The sequence below is a fragment of the Scyliorhinus canicula genome, chromosome 7, assembly GCF_902713615.1.
Source record: "Scyliorhinus canicula chromosome 7, sScyCan1.1, whole genome shotgun sequence".
In the NCBI taxonomy this organism is placed as follows: domain Eukaryota; kingdom Metazoa; phylum Chordata; class Chondrichthyes; order Carcharhiniformes; family Scyliorhinidae; genus Scyliorhinus; species Scyliorhinus canicula.
Genome location: NC_052152.1, coordinates 1,950,644 through 1,967,912, shown reverse-complemented (window position 1 = coordinate 1,967,912; position 17,269 = coordinate 1,950,644). Strand labels below are relative to the sequence as shown.

General features: G+C 52.5%; 1 protein-coding gene across 1 annotated transcript in view; it reads right to left on the bottom strand.

Moving 5' to 3' along the window:
• Positions 1 to 17,269, bottom strand: part of pdxka (pyridoxal (pyridoxine, vitamin B6) kinase a) — a 98,205-nt gene that overhangs the window by 61,788 nt on the left and 19,148 nt on the right. Inside the window, exons 2-3 of the mRNA XM_038801247.1 lie at positions 12,317 to 12,370; positions 9,422 to 9,476 (exon numbers count right to left, since the gene is read on the bottom strand). Of these exons, the coding sequence (XP_038657175.1) occupies positions 9,422 to 9,476; positions 12,317 to 12,370 (109 nt within the window). The remainder of the gene's footprint in view (positions 1 to 9,421; positions 9,477 to 12,316; positions 12,371 to 17,269) is intronic.

The following is a 17,269-nucleotide window of genomic DNA, read 5'->3' as shown; positions in this document are numbered from 1 at the left end:
GTTGTCGCGTCTCCTGAAGACGCTGAAGAATCCTATTGAAGACACTAGAGCCAGATGAGCCACCCACACAGGGGAACCTTCACGGATTAAGGGTACAATAACAACCCCACCAGTCAGCCCGGCTTCCACCCGTCATAGTGTGAGGACAAGGAACATGTCTTATGGCGAGAGATTGGCTCCAGTGGATCAGGCTGGATTGGCTAGAGATTTTCAGACTGGGCTTTGGAGGACTATACAAAGTTATCAACAGATACCCTGAAGTCTTCCAAGACGGCCTTGGGAAAATACGAGGAGCTAGAGCCAAAACCTATGTCGACCCCAATGCTACGCCTAAATATTTCAGAGCAAGACCGGTTCCACATTCCTAGTTCTAGTCGGTAGACACTGAGCTTGGGTGTCTGGAAAATCTCGGGTTAATAAGACTCGTGCAATTGGCTGGGTAGGTGACTGTGACTTGGCGGTTTCCAGGGACTCTTCCGGACACTGAGCGGAGGTACTCTCAAATGGAGAAGGACGGGCTTGGTTGTTGAGGTTGGTGTAAAAACTTTCACCAGTACATCTGTGGCAGGTGTGTTGTGATAGTGACTGATCACCAGCTCTTATTGAGACTTTCAGGAGGTTAAAGCGATCCCCCCCACTATTGCCTCTACCTGGATACAGCAGTGGGCCCTGTTACTGGCAGCTTGCATCTTTTACAACACCACCCTGAAACGCAAATAGCTAACTGCTGATACCGTCGGTCACCTCCTGCTGTCCATCAGCCCGACTCACTTGCTGGCTTTGGAAGAGGTCACAATGACCCTGAATTTCTTAGAGATATTAGGTTATGTGGGGTTACGTGGATAGGGCCTGGGTGGACTGCTCTTTCAGAGGGTCGGGCACTCTTGGGATTCTACGATTATCGGTGTCTGCAAAGCAAATCAAGACCTGAACACAAAAAGATCCAACACTGTCAAAATTGAAGCACATGTTCCTGACGGCAGAGTCCGGGGACAACCCTCTGACGACCTGAAACGTCACTTGACCAAGAAAGATTAACTTTGTGTTAAGGGCGGTATCATTCTTTTAGGGTCCTGGGTAGTCTCCCCCACCCTGGGCGATGTCCAATCCGACTGCAGCCACATACTGGCCACTCTGGGGTCTCTAAAATTAAAATGTTCGCTAGGAGCCCGGACTGGTGGCCCCGTCTCGACTCGGGCATCACGGACTTGGTGAAACAGTGCAATTCAAGCCAGGAAAACCAGAAACTCCCCTCTTCGGCCTCCCTACACCCATGGGAGTTGCCAGACAAGCCATGGGTGTGAGTGCACATAAGGCTTTGCCAGACCCTTTTCTGGGTTCATTGTTCCCGATACTGGTAAACAAACACTCCAAATGGCTGAAGGTACACAGCACGGCTCCACGACCTACCATGCTACAATCCAAAAACTACAACAGAGATTTTGCATGCACGGAATGCCAGATGTCCTGGTTTCTGACAATGGAAACGGCCCTTAGGGGCGGCACAGTGGTTAGCACTGCTGCCTCACACGCAGTTCCGAACTGGACCAGTATCTCCATAGGTCCCTGGGCTGTGACACAAATGTTGTACCCCGCAGCTCTGAATCTTTATTTATAATAAATGGAGTTATGGTTAGAAGAGTAGCCTTGATAAAGTTATTACAGTGCCCGTTAGCACAGCACAGAGGGGTTTCCTGCATGGGCTACTGTTACACACCTTTCCTCCTTGCCTTTGCCCGCTGTCCAGGCATGCCCTGGCGTGTCGCGATGTAGTCTGGTGGCAGAAATACCCAGTGCAGGGCTCGCTACACCAAAGTTCTCTCTGTTACCATCAGCAACTCGGGGTGGAGGATGTTGCATGTATATGCATACATCTTTTGCGACCCTGTGGAGTCCGTGGATCACGTGTAGGACAGTTGTCCTCGGCAGCACTCCCTTTTTAGTTTCTGAAAATATATCTTTTTGTTGCACTTCAGACCCACGCTCCGTTCCTGATCTTCAGCACTCGAGGTGGACGGTGGCTAGGAGGAAGCAGCTCATGGGCCTCACCAAGCTGGCCATTAATAGGTTCAGGCAGTAGGCTATTGAGGGGGTCATACATAGAAAATAGCAGGAGGCCATTCGGCCCTTTGAGCCTGCTCTGCCATTCATTGTGATCATGGCTGATTATCAAGTTCAATACCCTGATCCCGCTTCCCCCCATATCCCTCGATCCCTTTAGCCCAAGAGCTGTATCCAATTCCTTCTTGAAATTACACAATGTTTTGGCCTCAACTACTTTCTGTGGGAGTGAATTCCACAGATTCACTACTCTCTGGGTGAAGAACTTTCTCCTCACCTCAGTCCTAAAAGGTTTACCCCTTATCCTCAAACACTGACCCCTAGTTCTGGACTCCCCACCATCGGGAACATTCTTTCTGAATCTACCCGGTCTAATCCTGTTAGAATTTTGTAAGTTTCTCTGAGATCCCCTCTCTCTATTCTAAACTCCAATGAATATAATTCTAACCAACTTAGTCTCTCCTCATATGTCAGCCTCGCCATCCCAGGAATCAGCCTGGTAAACCTTCGCTGCTCTCCCTCCATAGCAATAATATCCTTCGTCAGATAAGGACACCAGATCTGCACACAATACTCCAGGTGTGGCTTCACCAATGCTCTGTCCAACTGCAATAAAACATCTCTATTCCTAGACTTAAATTCTCTCGCTATGAAGGCCAACATACCATTTGCCTTCTTTACTGCCTGCTGTATTATCTCAGCTGTCTGCCCATCTTCCACGCCTATGTGTACTGCTGAATATCTCTGGAAAGGGAACATGCGGTGTCTGCCAGCACCACTGAGACCTTCCGTGTCCGACACCTTTAATCACATTTTTTTTAATGCTTTTATTTCCTTTGAGATTCTTTTTCTTTAATGCAGTATCACTTAAAAGGAGCTGCATTTTTACTTATCCCACAGATTGTTGAATTAGTTTATTTGGTTAATGCAAAGAAGCACAAACCAAAGGCACATACACAATTGGTTATACTCTTTGTATTTAATTGTAAATGTACAGATTGGAAGATGTTTGCAAAGTTCCGAGGCAGCCAGGGCCTATGAAAAGTATTCTGTTTTTTTTTTAAAGAGTGTGAAGGTTAAATAGAGGTTACAGACATTACAGCTGAGTCAGTGCAGAGCTGCACAGATGGTCAGGAGCTGAGGGGCGCACTATTTCGTCACTTCAGCTGTGTGAGGCAGCAGTAGAGGGAAAAGCAACTGTGACGGCACAGGGAGCCAATCAGCTTGTTAGCCGCCAAGTGCGCAGTGTAAGACGCAGCATGTGAAATCCAGCGTTTGGAATGAAAGAGAATAAAGGTAACATAAGTAATCCAAAGTGGAATTAAGTTAACTAAGGGAAGTAAAGTTTGAGACATGACAGGACAGCTCAGTCGAATGGAATATGTGTCCTGTAACATTTGCAGTCATGGACGCTGTCGGTGTCCTTGACAACCACATGTGCAGGAAGTGCTGCCGACTGCAGAAACTGGAGCTCCGGGTTATAGAGCTCGCGTGGAGGCTGGGGACACTGTGGCGCATCCACGAGGCTGAGAGCTATGTGGATAGCACGTTCAGAGAGGTGGTCACACCACTGCTTAAGGACATGGAGGCAGAGAGGGAATGGGTGACCACCAGGCAGTCCACAAAACTAGGCAGGTAGTGCAGGAGTCCACTGGGGTCCCACTCAGAAATGGGTTTTCCATTGTGCAAGCTGATGAGGGCAGTCAGAGTCAGGTTTGTGGTACCATCAGTAGCCCAGCTGTACAGGAGGGGAGGAAGGAGGAAAAGCAATAGTGACAGGGGATTCATCAGTTAGGGGGCAGACGGGCATTTCCATGGCCATAGAAACGACACCAGGATGGTATGTTGCCTCCCTGTTACCTCAAGGTCAAGGAGTGGGTGAACAGCCAGAGGTTGTAGTCCACATTGGTACCATTGCCCCACACTCTACCCTACCCCCAGTTTACCTTCAGGTAATTGAAATCGCCAGCTGTCACAACCGGCTTGTCCTGCAGGTTTCCACAATTTGCTGACAAATTCTCTCTTCTACTTCCTCCCCACTATTTGGGGGTCTACAATAAATACCAAACCAGGTCACTGCTCCCTTCCTGTTTCTCACCCCCAACCACATAGATTCTAATTCAGGAACTGCATCTCGTTCAAGAGCTCTGCTGCTATCTTTGACCAAGACTGCTCCAACTCCTCCCTTTTTACCCACCCTGTTCCTACTGAAAACCCCATAACCCGGGATGGTAATTATCCAGTCCTGTTCTGGATTCAGCCATGTTTCTGTCAGTGCTACTATGCAATATGCCCCTAGAGCAATTGCTGCTTCCAGTTCCCAAGTTTTGTTCACTATACTCTGCGCATTTACATCTCTTTCCTTATCTCTTTCTTACCCTTTGGGAGGCGACCATTTCTCTGTTCTGTCAACATTCAAACATTCCCCACTTCCTTTTCCCTATTCCCCACCTTCTCACTTTTGCCGTCACTGGTACTTCTAAAACTAGACCGATTAGCCAACCCCCCTGCCCCCACCTTACAAGTTTAAATCTACTCCACACACTATTTATTCTTTCAGACAGATTACGGCTCAGGTGAAGCCCATCTCTTCTGAACAAGTTTCTCCTTCCCAAAAGTGATCCCAAAGACCCAAATAGCTCAACCCCTCCCTTCTACACCATCGCTCAAGTCACATGGCAGAGAGTGCAGAAGAGGATTACAGGAATTGTTCCCGGGAAAAGAAACTTCAGTTATGAGGAGAGGTTGGGACTGTTCTCCTTGGAGACAAGAAGGCTAAGAAGAGAGGGGGCTGGAGGGCAGCATGGTGGCGCAGTGGGTAGCACTGCTGCCTCACGCGCCGAGGTCCCAGGTTCGATCCCGGCTCTGGGTCACTGCCCGTGTGGAGTTTGCACATTCTCCCCGTGTCTGCGTGGGTTTCGCCCCCACAACCCAAAGAGGTGTAGGGTAGGTGGATTGGCCGCGCTAAATTGCCACTTCATTGGAAAAAATGAATTGGATATTCTAAATTTAAAAAGAGAGTGTGTGCTGGACAGAGTGGACGGGGTGAAACGGTTCCCATTGGTGGAACGAGAGGACACAGATTTAAAGTGATTCACAAAACAAGCAAATACAATGTGAAAAAACATCTTCACACGAGTGGCTCAGGTCAAGAATGCGGCAGAAAGTGTGGTGGAGTCAGGCACAATCGATGCATTTAAGAGAGCATTAGATCATTAGTAGAATAGGGAGAATGTGCAGGGGTACAGGAAGAGGCAGGGGACTGGCACTGAGTCATGATGCTCGATTGGAGGGCCGGTACAGACACGATGGGCCAAATGGCCTCAATCTTCTCCATAACGATTGTGATACTGTGTTTGACATTTCCTGTTAGTCACAGTTAACTCAATGACACTTGCTGTAAGTGTGCCAAAGTTTTGTAGAGACAGGCATAACTGCCAAGGTGTGGACGACAAACTGCTGGAGGTACACAGGCAGGCTTCCTGGTGCACTGCACACATTATGTCTGATGGAATCTACAGGCAAGCCAGGGAGCAAATGGAGCAAACAGCAGTTTAAATTCGTAGCCAAGCTCACTGCTATTAACTAAACACTCAATGAATTATAAAGAGGCCAATTAAGACATTCCAGAGATTGCGACACTGAACGAGTACTGTTTCTGTAGAGTCAAAAGTCCATTTGTGTTTTTTCAAAATCAGAGAAAATGTAATCCAGAAGATAACAACCAAGATTGTGTAACAGACAGAAAAAAAATCACCCGGGGTTACCCAGTCTCAGTTTAGGCAATTGTTCCACCAAACGTGGAGCTGAGCAACTCGAGCCAATAGGAATTACATTCCATTTCTAACCTTGTCATGGTGCTGATGTCGGCTGGAGCTTGTGACAGGATCATAGCCGAGGGAGCTCTGTGACAACATCCAACTGTTTATTTGGTTGCGTATAACAAGATGTAGCTTACCTGTGAGGGTCTTCAGAACATGTTATCTTTCTCAAAGGCAACCACAATAACTAATAGGCGAATTACACAAAGTAGCTCACATGCGGTTACCCCAGTGAGAGTCAGTGCGTGTGGGACCCGTACCCCAGTGAGAGTCAGTGTGTGTGGGACCCGTACCCCAGTGAGAGTCAGTGTGTGTGGGACCCGTACCCCAGTGAGAGTCAGTGCGTGTGGGACCCGTACCCCAGTGAGAGTCAGTGTGTGTGGGACCCGTACCCCAGTGAGAGTCAGTGTGTGTGGGACCCGTACCCCAGTGAGAGTCAGTGTGTGTGGGACCCGTACCCCAGTGAGAGTCAGTGTGTGTGGGACCCGTACCAGTGAGAGTCAGTGTGTGTGGGACCCGTACCCCAGTGAGGGTCAGTGTGTGTGGAACCCGTACCCCAGTGAGAGTCAGTGTGTGTGGGACCCGTACCCTAGTGAGAGTCAGTGTGTGTGGGACCCGTACCCCAGTGAGAGTCAATGTGTGTGGAACCCGTACCCCAGGGAGAGTCAGTGTGTGTGGGACCCGTACCCCAGTGAGAGTCAGTGTGTGTGGGACCCGTACCCCAGTGAGAGTCAGTGTGTGTGGAACCCGTACCCCAGTGAGAGTCAGTGTGCGTGGAACCCTTACCCTAGCGAGAGTCAGTGTGTGTGGGACCCATACCACAGTGAGAGTTAGTGTGTGTGGAACCCGTACCCCAGTGAGAGTCAGTGTGTGTGCAACCCTTACCCTAGCGAGAGTCAGTGTGTGTGGGACCCGTACACCAGTGAGTCAGTGTGTGTGGAACCCGTACCCCAGTGAGGGTCAGTGTGTGTGTGTGGGACCCGTACCCCAGTGAGAGTCAGTGTGTGTTGGACCCGTACCCCAGTGAGAGTCAGTGTGTGTGGGACCCGTACCCCAATGAGAGTCAGTGTGTGTGGAACCCGTACCCCAGTGAGGGTCAGTGTGTGTGTGGGACCCGTACCCCAGTGAGAGTCAGTGTGTGTGGGACCCGTACCCCAGTGAGAGTCAGTGTGTGTGGGACCCGTACCCCAGTGAGGGTCAGTGTGTGTGGAACCCGTACCCCAGGGAGAGTCAGTGTGTGTGGGACCCGTACCCCAGTGAGAGTCAGTGTGTGTGGGACCCTTACCCTAGCGAGAGTCAGTGTGTGTGGGACCCATACCCCAGTGAGAGTCAGTGTGTGTGGGACCCGTACCCCAGTGAGAGTCAGTGTGTGTGGGACCCGTACCCCAGTGAGAGTCAGTGTGTGTGGGACCCGTACCCCAGTGAGAGTCAGTGTGTGTGGGACCCGTACCCCAGTGAGGGTCAGTGTGTGTGTGGGACCCGTACCCCAGTGAGAGTCAGTGTGTGTGGAACCCGTACCCCAGTGAGAGTCAGTGTGTGTGGGACCCGTACCCCAGTGAGAGTCAGTGTGTGTGGGACCCCAGTGAGATTCAGTGTGTGTGGAACCCGTACCCCAGTGAGAGTCAGTGTGTGTGGGACCCGTACCCCAGTGAGATTCAGTGTGTGTGGGACCCGTACCCCAGTGAGAGTCAGTGTGTGTGGGACCCGTACCCCAGTGAGATTCAGTGTGTGTGGAACCCGTACCCCAGTGAGAGTCAGTGTGTGTGCAACCCTTACCCTAGCGAGAGTCAGTGTGTGTGCAACCCTTACCCTAGCGAGAGTCAGTGTGTGTGCAACCCTTACCCTAGCGAGAGTCAGTGTGTATGGGACCCGTACCCCAGTGAGAGTCAGTGTGTGTGGGACCCGTACCCCAGTGAGAGTCAGTGTGTGGGACCCGTACCCCAGTGAGAGTCAGTGTGTGTGGGACCCGTACCCCAGTGAGAGTCAGTGTGTGTGGGACCCGTACCCCAGTGAGAGTCAGTGTGTGTGACCCGTACCCCAGTGAGGGTCAGTGTGTGTGGGATCCGTACCCCAGTGAGAGTCAGTGTGTGTGGGACCCGTACCCCAGTGAGAGTCAGTGTGTGTGGGACCCGTACCCCAGTGAGAGTCAGTGTGTGTGGGACCCGTACCCCAGTGAGAGTCAGTGTGTGGGACCCGTACCCCAGTGAGAGTCAGTGTGTGTGGGACCCGTACCCCAGTGAGAGTCAGTGTGTGTGGGACCCGTACCCCAGTGAGAGTCAGTGTGTGTGGGACCCGTACCCCAGTGAGAGTCAGTGTGTGTGGGACCCGTACCCCAGTGAGAGTCAGTGTGTGTGGGACCCGTACCCCAGTGAGAGTCAGTGTGTGGAACCCGTACCCCAGTGAGAGTCAGTGTGTGTGGGACCCATACCCCAGTGAGAGTCAGTGTGTGTGGGACCCGTACCCCAGTGAGGGTCAGTGTGTGTGGGACCCGTACCCCAGTGAGAGTCAGTGTGTGTGGGACCCGTACCCCAGTGAGAGTCAGTGTGTGTGGGACCCGTACCCCAGTGAGAGTCAGTGTGTGTGGGACCCGTACCCCAGTGAGAGTCAGTGTGTGTGGGACCCCCCTGTACCCCAGTGAGAGTTAGTGTGTGTGGGACTAGTTGTCTCGGGTGTCAGTTCTTTATTCCTTCCAGAGTAGGTGCTGGTTTAGCACAGTGGGCTAAACAGCTGGCTTGTAATGCAGAACAAGGCCAGCAGCACGGTTTCAATTCCTGTACCGACGTCCCCGAACCGGAATGTGGCGACGAGGGGCTTTTCACGGTAACTTCATTAAAATCTACTTGTGACAATAAGTGATTATTATTATTAGATGAGGGCGTCGCTGACAAGGTAAGCATTTGTTTCCCCTTGCTAATTGTGCTTTAGAACATAGAACATAGAACAGTACAGCACAGAACAGGCCCTTCGGCCCTCAATGTTGTGCCGAGCAATGATCACCCCACTTTAACCCACGTAACCCGTATCCCGTAACCCAACAATCCCCCCCATTAACCTTACACTACGGGCAATTTATCATGGCCAATCCACCTAACCCGCAACATCTTTGGACTGTGGGAGGAAACCGGAGCACCCGGAGGAAACCCACGCACACAGGGGGAGGACGTGCAGACTCCACACAGACAGTGACCCAGCCGGGAATCGAACCTGGGACCCTGGAGCTGTGAAGCATTGATGCTAACCACCATGCTACCGTGAGGCCCTTTGCAGGACAGATTTGCTCAGGTGATTATCGAAGGCAGTTACTCGGCCACGTTTAAAGAGATGATTCAAATCAGATGCGATATTAGGCAGACTGAGATTATTTAGCCCACTTTGGAAAGAGCAAGCCAATAATTCCACTCTCCTTTCTCATTGGCTATCAGGGATGGGCAATAGATGCTGACCGCGCTAGCGATGGCCAGGTCCCTTAAATGAATAAAAATAGCAGCAGTGATATTAACGGAGGAAATGTACAGTTTAGCTGTAAATCTGCACCTTACCTGTGTGGTTGGAGAACTGAACTGAGTTGACTAAATCCACCTCAAATCCCAACACCTGTTGGAGCAAAACACAGACAGGTTACAGTGAGAGAACATGGGGTGTGGGACTGTGGGTTTTGGATTGAGTATTCTGGGGGGGGGGGGGGGGGAAACCGTAATCTGGGGGTCGGGGGGGTGGAGGAGAAAGAGTATTCCGGGGGTGAGGGACAGAGTAATCGGGGGGGGGGGGGGGGGGTGAGAGCATATTTTGCTGGGAAAGAGCATCTTTTGCGGGGAAGAGTAGTTTTTTTTGGGGGGGGGCAGTATTTTGGGGGGGGGGAGTATTTTGGGGGGGGGAGTATTTTGGGGGGGGGGGGAGTATTTTGGGGGGGAGAGTATTTTGGGGGGGAGAGTATTTTGGGGGGGAGAGTATTTTGGGGGGGTGAGTATTTTGGGGGGGGGGTGAGTATTTTGGGGGGGGTGAGTATTTTGGGGGGGGTGAGTATTTTGGGGGGTGAGTATTTTGGGGGGGGGAGTATTTTGGGGGGGAGAGTATTTTGGGGGGGAGAGTATTTTGGGGGGGGAGAGTATTTTGGGGGGGAGCATTTTGGGGGGGGAGTATTTTGGGGGGGAGAGTATTTTGGGGGGGAGAGTATTTTGGGGGGGAGAGTATTTTGGGGGGAAGAGTATTTTGGGGGGAAGAGTATTTTGGGGGGAAGAGTATTTTGGGGGGGAGAGTATTTTGGGGGGGGAGAGTATTTTGGGGGGAAGAGTATTTTGGGGGGAAGAGTATTTTGGGGGGGGAGAGTATTTTGGGGGGGAGAGTATTTTGGGGGGGAGAGTATTTTGGGGGGGAGAGTATTTTGGGGGGGAGAGTATTTTGGGGGGGGAGAGTATTTTGGGGGGGGAGAGTATTTTGGGGGGGAGAGTATTTTGGGGGGGAGAGTATTTTGGGGGGAGAGTATTTTGGGGGGGAGAGTATTTTGGGGGGGGAGAGTATTTTGGGGGGGAGAGTATTTTGGGGGGGGGGAGAGTATTTTGGGGGGAAGAGTATTTTGGGGGGAAGAGTATTTGGGGGGGAGAGTATTTTGGGGGGGGAGAGTATTTTTGGGGGGGGGAGAGTATTTTGGGGGGGGGGGAGAGTATTTTGGGGGGGGGGGAGAGTATTTTGGGGGGGGAGAGTATTTTGGGGGGGGAGAGTATTTTGGGGGGGAAGAGTATTTTTGGGGGGGGGAGAGTATTTTGGGGGGAGAGTATTTTGGGGGGGAGAGTATTTTGGGGGGGAGAGTATTTTGGGGGGGGGAGTATTTTGGGGGGGAGAGTATTTTGGGGGGGAGAGTATTTTGGGGGGGAGAGTATTTTGGGGGGGGAGAGTATTTTGGGGGGGGAGAGTATTTTGGGGGGGAGAGTATTTTGGGGGGGAGAGTATTTTGGGGGGAGAGTATTTTGGGGGGGAGAGTATTTTGGGGGGGGAGAGTATTTTGGGGGGGAGAGTATTTTGGGGGGGAGAGTATTTTGGGGGGGAGAGTATTTTGGGGGGGAGAGTATTTTGGGGGGGAGAGTATTTTGGGGGGGAGAGTATTTTGGGGGGGAGAGTATTTTGGGGGGGAGAGTATTTTGGGGGGGAGAGTATTTTGGGGGGGAGAGTATTTTGGGGGGGAGAGTATTTTGGGGGGGAGAGTATTTTGGGGGGGAGAGTATTTTGGGGGGGAGAGTATTTTGGGGGGGAGAGTATTTTGGGGGGGAGAGTATTTTGGGGGGGAGAGTATTTTGGGGGGGAGAGTATTTTGGGGGGGAGAGTATTTTGGGGGGGAGAGTATTTTGGGGGGGAGAGTATTTTGGGGGGGAGAGTATTTTGGGGGGGAGAGTATTTTGGGGGGGGGGGAGAGTATTTTGGGGGGGGAGAGTATTTTGGGGGGGAGAGTATTTTGGGGGGGGAGTATTTTGGGGGGGAGAGTATTTTGGGGGGAGAGTATGTTGGGGGGGAGAGTATTTTGGGGGGAGAGTATTTTGGGGGGAGAGTATTTTGGGGGGAGAGTATTTTGGGGGGGAGAGTATTTTGGGGGGGAGAGTATTTTGGGGGGGAGAGTATTTTGGGGGGGAGAGTATTTTGGGGGGGAGAGTATTTTGGGGGGGAGAGTATTTTGGGGGGGAGAGTATTTTGGGGGGGAGAGTATTTTGGGGGGGAGAGTATTTTGGGGGGGAGAGTATTTTGGGGGGAGAGTATTTTGGGGGGGGAGTATTTTGGGGGGGAGAGTATTTTGGGGGGGAGAGTATTTTGGGGGGGAGAGTATTTTGGGGGGGAGAGTATTTTGGGGGGGAGAGTATTTTGGGGGGGGGGAGAGTATGTTGGGGGGGGGAGAGTATTTTGGGGGGGAGAGTATTTTGGGGGGGAGAGTATTTTGGGGGGGAGAGTATTTTGGGGGGGAGAGTATTTTGGGGGGGGAGAGTATTTTGGGGGGGAGAGAGTATGTTGGGGGGGAGAGTATGTTGGGGGGAGAGTATTTTGGGGGGGAGAGTATTTTGGGGGGGAGAGTATTTTGGGGGGGAGAGTATTTTGGGGGGGAGAGTATTTGGGGGGGGAGAGTATTTGGGGGGGGAGAGTATTTGGGGGGGAGAGTATTTTGGGGGGGGAGAGTATTTTGGGGGGGAGAGTATTTTGGGGGGGAGAGTATTTTGGGGGGGAGAGTATTTTGGGGGGGAGAGTATTTTGGGGGGGGAGAGTATTTTGGGGGGGAGAGTATTTTGGGGGGGGAGAGTATTTTGGGGGGGAGAGTATTTTGGGGGGGGGAGAGTATTTTGGGGGGGAGAGTATTTTGGGGGGGAGAGTATTTTGTTGGGGGGGGGGGGGGGGGGGAGTATATTCTGGTTTGGGCTCTATTAATTCTCTGTCCAGCGATTTAAAATGCTTCCAACCAGCCTGTGAGAGGTTCCACTGGTATCTCCAGCAAATTCTCTATCCAGCCAAGCCTGTGAAGATAATCATAGGATAATAGAATTTTTTTATTTTTTTATTACATAGAATTTACAGTGCAGAAGGAGGCCATTCGGCCCATCGAGTCTGCACCGGCTCCTGGAAAGAGCAACCTACCCAAGGTTAACACCTCCACCCTATCCCCATAACCCAGTAACACCACCCAACACTAAGGGCAATTTTGGACACTAAGGGTAATTTAGCATGGCCAATCCACCTAACCTGCACATCTTTGGACTGTGGGAGGGAACTGGAGCACCCGGAGGAAACCCACACAGACACGGGGAGGATGTGCAGACTCCGCACAGACAGTGACCCAAGTATGGAATCGAACCTGGGACCCTGGAGCTGTGAAGCGATTGCGCTATCCACAATGCTACCGTGCTGCCCTAAATTTATAGTGCAGAAGGAGGCCATTCAGCCCTTCGAGTCCACACCGGTCCCTGAAAGAGCACCCTACCTAAGCCCACACCTCCACCCTACCCTCGTAACCCAGCAACTCCACCTAACGTTTGGACACTAAGGGCAATTTAGCGTGACCGAGCCACCTAACCTGCACATCTTTGGACTGTGGGAGGTAACCGGAGCACCCGGAGGAAACCCACGCAGACACGGGGAGAACGTGCAGACTCCGCAGACAGTGACGCAAGCCGGGAATCAAACTTGGGACCATGGAGCTGTGAAGCAACAGTGCTAACCACTGTGCTACCGTCCGCCGTAACTTCTGGTTGAAAGGCTGGGGAGCTGAATCTGATTTTTCTCACCTGATGAACTGTGTTCAAAGACCTTTCTCCCTGCAGCCAGTTCAATCGGCGGGAGGTTCCAGTCCAGCTCCACCTGCAGGAAGTTGGGCTGTCTGAAAACCTCCACTGAAGGATTCTAATATTATCTCTGAGAGTCATTCTGTTGAGGTCATTCACTCCCCAGAGAGAATTCTACAGCCTATGTGTTCTAATTGAAGACAACCGTTAGAAGATCCAAACCAACCGATGATTGCAACACTTTGCCTTCTTGGAAGATCGGCGACTACAAAGACTACAACCTCAGCAGCAAAGATCCATTTCCCATCCTCAATTTAATCCTTATTATTTTGAACCGTTCTTCCCCCCCCCCCCCCCCCCCGTGTGCATCTGGGTGAAGGATGGGATGGGGTTTAGGAATAGTTAGATTTGTAGACCATTGTTCTATTATTTCCATTACATGTTTATCTATTTTCTTGTTGTAATAAAGATTTTTAATGTTTTACTTACAAATCTGGTGCCTGTAAGTCATTGAAGCAGTCATGGGTCTCAGGGAAATATACAAATTATTGGTTATTTCACATATGTTGGGCCTTTTCCCCGGTTAACAGCTGGGCTGCGAGATTGTGAAAAGTGCAGAAGGGGTGGAAGGAGAGAGTGACCCACCAGTGTATGGATATCTAAATTATTGGGCCGTACAAATCTGATTGAATTGTTTGAGCATGTGACCAGGTGTGTCGAGGGTAGTGCAGTTGATGGAGTTTACATGGATTTCAGCAAAGCCTTTGACAAGTTCCCACATGGGAGATTTATAAAGAAGGCTGATTCACATGGGATCCAGGGGAACTTGATAAGGTGGGTTCAAAGCTGGCTGAGCTGCAGGAGACAGAGGGTGATGACAGACGGCTGCTTTAGTGACTGGAAGCCAGTGACCAGTGACGTACCACAGGGATCTGTGCTGGGCCCCCTATTGTTTGTCATTTATATAAACGACATCATCTATTTAGGAGTGGGATCAGTAATTTTGCAGAAGGCACAAAGATTGGCTGGGTGGTTAACAGTGAGGCTGAGTGTCTTGGGTAACAGGAAGGTATCGACCATATGGTCAAATGGGCAGAAATGTGGCCAATGGAATTTAACCCTGAAAAGTGTGAGGTGATACAAGTTGGCATCACAGTGGTTAGCACTGTTGGTTCACAACTCCAGGGTCCCAGGTTCAATTCCCGGCTTGCGTCACTGTCTGTGCGGAGTCTGCACGTTCTCCCCGTGTCAGCGTGGGTTTCCTCCCACAAGTCCCGAAAGATGTGCTTGCTAGGTGAATTGGACATTCTGAATTCTCCCTCTGTGTACCCGGAATGTGGCAACGAGGGGCTTTTCACAGTAACTTCATTGCAGCGTTAATGTAAGCCTACTTGTGACACTAATAGAATTATTATTTTGAAGGAATAATTTGACAAGGAAATATTCAATGAATGGCCTGACACTGGGAGGTTCTGAGGAACAAAGGGACCTTGGAGAGCTTTTCCATAGATCTCTGAAGGTGGGAGGGCAGGTTAGTAGGGTGGTGTTAAAGGCATATGGGACAGTTGCCTTTATCAACCGAGGCAAAGATTACAAAAGCAGGGAGGTCATGTTGGAGTTGTCCAGAACTTTGTTGAGGCCACAGCTGGAGCACTGTGTGCAATTCTGGTCGCCACATTATAGGAAGGATGTGATTACACTGGAGGGGGTGCAGAGGAGATTCACCAGGATGTTGCCTGGGATGGAACATTTAAATTATAAAGAGAGGTTGGATAAGCTTGGGTTGTTTTTACTGGAGTAGGGAAACTGAGGGATGACCTGATCGAGGTGGACAAGATTAAGAGGGGCATGGATAGGGTGAGGTTTAGGGGAGATTTGAGGGAAAACCTTTTTACCCTGAGAGTGGTGACGGTCTGGAACGCGCTGCCTGGGAAGCTGGGGTAGAGGCAGGATGCCTCACATCCTTTACAAAGTACCTGGATGAGCACATGGTCCATCATATTATTCAAGGCTATGGGCAAGGTGCTGGCAAAAGGAATTAGGCACGCAGATCAGGTGCTTTTTGGGAGGGTTATTTTAGGGGTTGGTTTTTCAGGCCCCCCCGCTCAGCTATTATTTGGGGGGTAGAGCTGTATTTCTCAGCGTTATTTTGAAGGGTGACTCGCCACCCCCGGTATTTGGGGGGGGGGGGGAATTTAGCGGGGGCATAATTCGTCGGGGGGGGGGGGGCATTCTGCTGGGGGGTGCATTCTGCGGGAGGTGAATTCTGCGGGGGAGTGCATGCGGCACGGTGGGGCATGCGGCGGGGCATGCGGCAAGGCGGGGAATGCGGCACGGCGGGGAATGCGGCACGGCGGGGCATGCGGCACGGCGGGGCATGCGGCACGGCGGGGGAATGCGGCACGGCGGGGAATGCGGCACGGCATGCGGCACGGCGGGGCATTCGGCAAGGCGGGGCATTCGGCACGGCGGGGCATGCGGCACGGCGGGGCATGCGGCACGGCGGGGCATGCGGCACGGCGGGGCATGCGGCACGGCGGGGCATTCGGCACGGTGGGGCATGCGGCACGGCGGGGCATGCGGCACGGCGGGGCATGCGGCAAGGCGGGGCATGCGGCAAGGCGGGGCATGCGGCAAGGCGGGGCATTCGGCACGGCGGGGCATGCGGCACGGCGGGGCATGCGGCAAGGTGGGGCATGCGGCAAGGCGGGGCATGCGGCAAGGCGGGGCATGCGGCAAGGCGGGGCATGCGGCACGGCGGGGCATGCGGCACGGCGGGGCATGCGGCACGGCGGGGCATGCGGCACGGCATGCGGCACGGCGGGGCATGCGGCACGGCGGGGCATGCGGCAAGGCGGGGCATGCGGCACGGCGGGGCATGCGGCACGGCGGGGCATTCGGCACGGCGGGGCATGCGGCACGGCGGGGCATTCGGCACGGCGGGGCATTCGGCACGGCGGGGCATGCGGCAAGGCGGGGCATGCGGCTCGGCGGGGCATGCGGCAAGGCGGGGCATGCGGCAAGGCGGGGCATGCGGCACGGCGGAGCATTCGGCACGGCGGGGCATTCGGCAAGGCGGGGCATGCGGCACGGCGGAGCATTCGGCACGGAGAGGCATTCGGCAAGGCGGGGCATTCGGCACGGAGGGGCATTCGGCAAGGCGGGGCATGCGGCACGGCGGGGCATTCGGCACGGCGGGGCATGCGGCACGGCGGGCAATGCGGCACGGCGGGCAATGCGGCACGGCGGGGCATGCGGCACGGCGGGGCATGCGGCACGGCGGGGCATGCGGCACGGCGGAGCATTCGGCACGGGGAGGTTTGGCGGTGGAGGTGGGGGGCGTTATTTGTAATAATAATCTTTATTATTGTCACAAGTAGGCTTACATTAACTCTGTGAAAATCTAGTCGCCACATTCTGGCGCCTGTTCGGATACACAGAGGGAGAATTCAGAATGTCCAATTCACCTTACAGCTCGTCTTTTGGGACTTGTGGGAGGAAACCAGAGCAACCGGAGGAAACCCACACACACACGGGGAGGACGTGCAGACTCCACACAGACAGTGACCCAAACCGGCAATCGAACCTGGGACCCTGGAGCTGTGAAGCAACAGTGCTAACCACTGTGCTGGCATATTTGGCGGGGGGGGGGGAAGACTGGGGGTATTTGGGGGTCATTTAGGGAGGTACTGGGGGGGGGGTTTGAAGGGGGTTATTTAGGGGGGTTATTGAGGCGGGGTTATTTTGGAGTGTTATTTGGGGGGTTATTTAGGGTGTATGTAGGGGTATTTAGGGGATACTTAGGTGTGTGGGTATTCAGGGGGTGTTATTGAGGGGGGCATTTTGGGGGGCATATAGAGGGGTATACAGAGGGGAATTTACAGGGGTATAATGGGTTATTTACGGGGTATATAGGGGGTTTTTAGGGGATATTTAGGGGTTATTTAGTGGGGGGATATAGGGGGTATTTAGGGAGGTATATAGGGGGTATATATGGGGTATTTAGGAGTTATTTAGGGGGTATATATGGGGTAATTAAGGGATTTTTATGGGGGTATATAGGAGGGTATTTTAGGGGGGTATATAGGGGTATATAGGGGTATATAGGGGGTATATAGGAGGTATTAGGGGGGT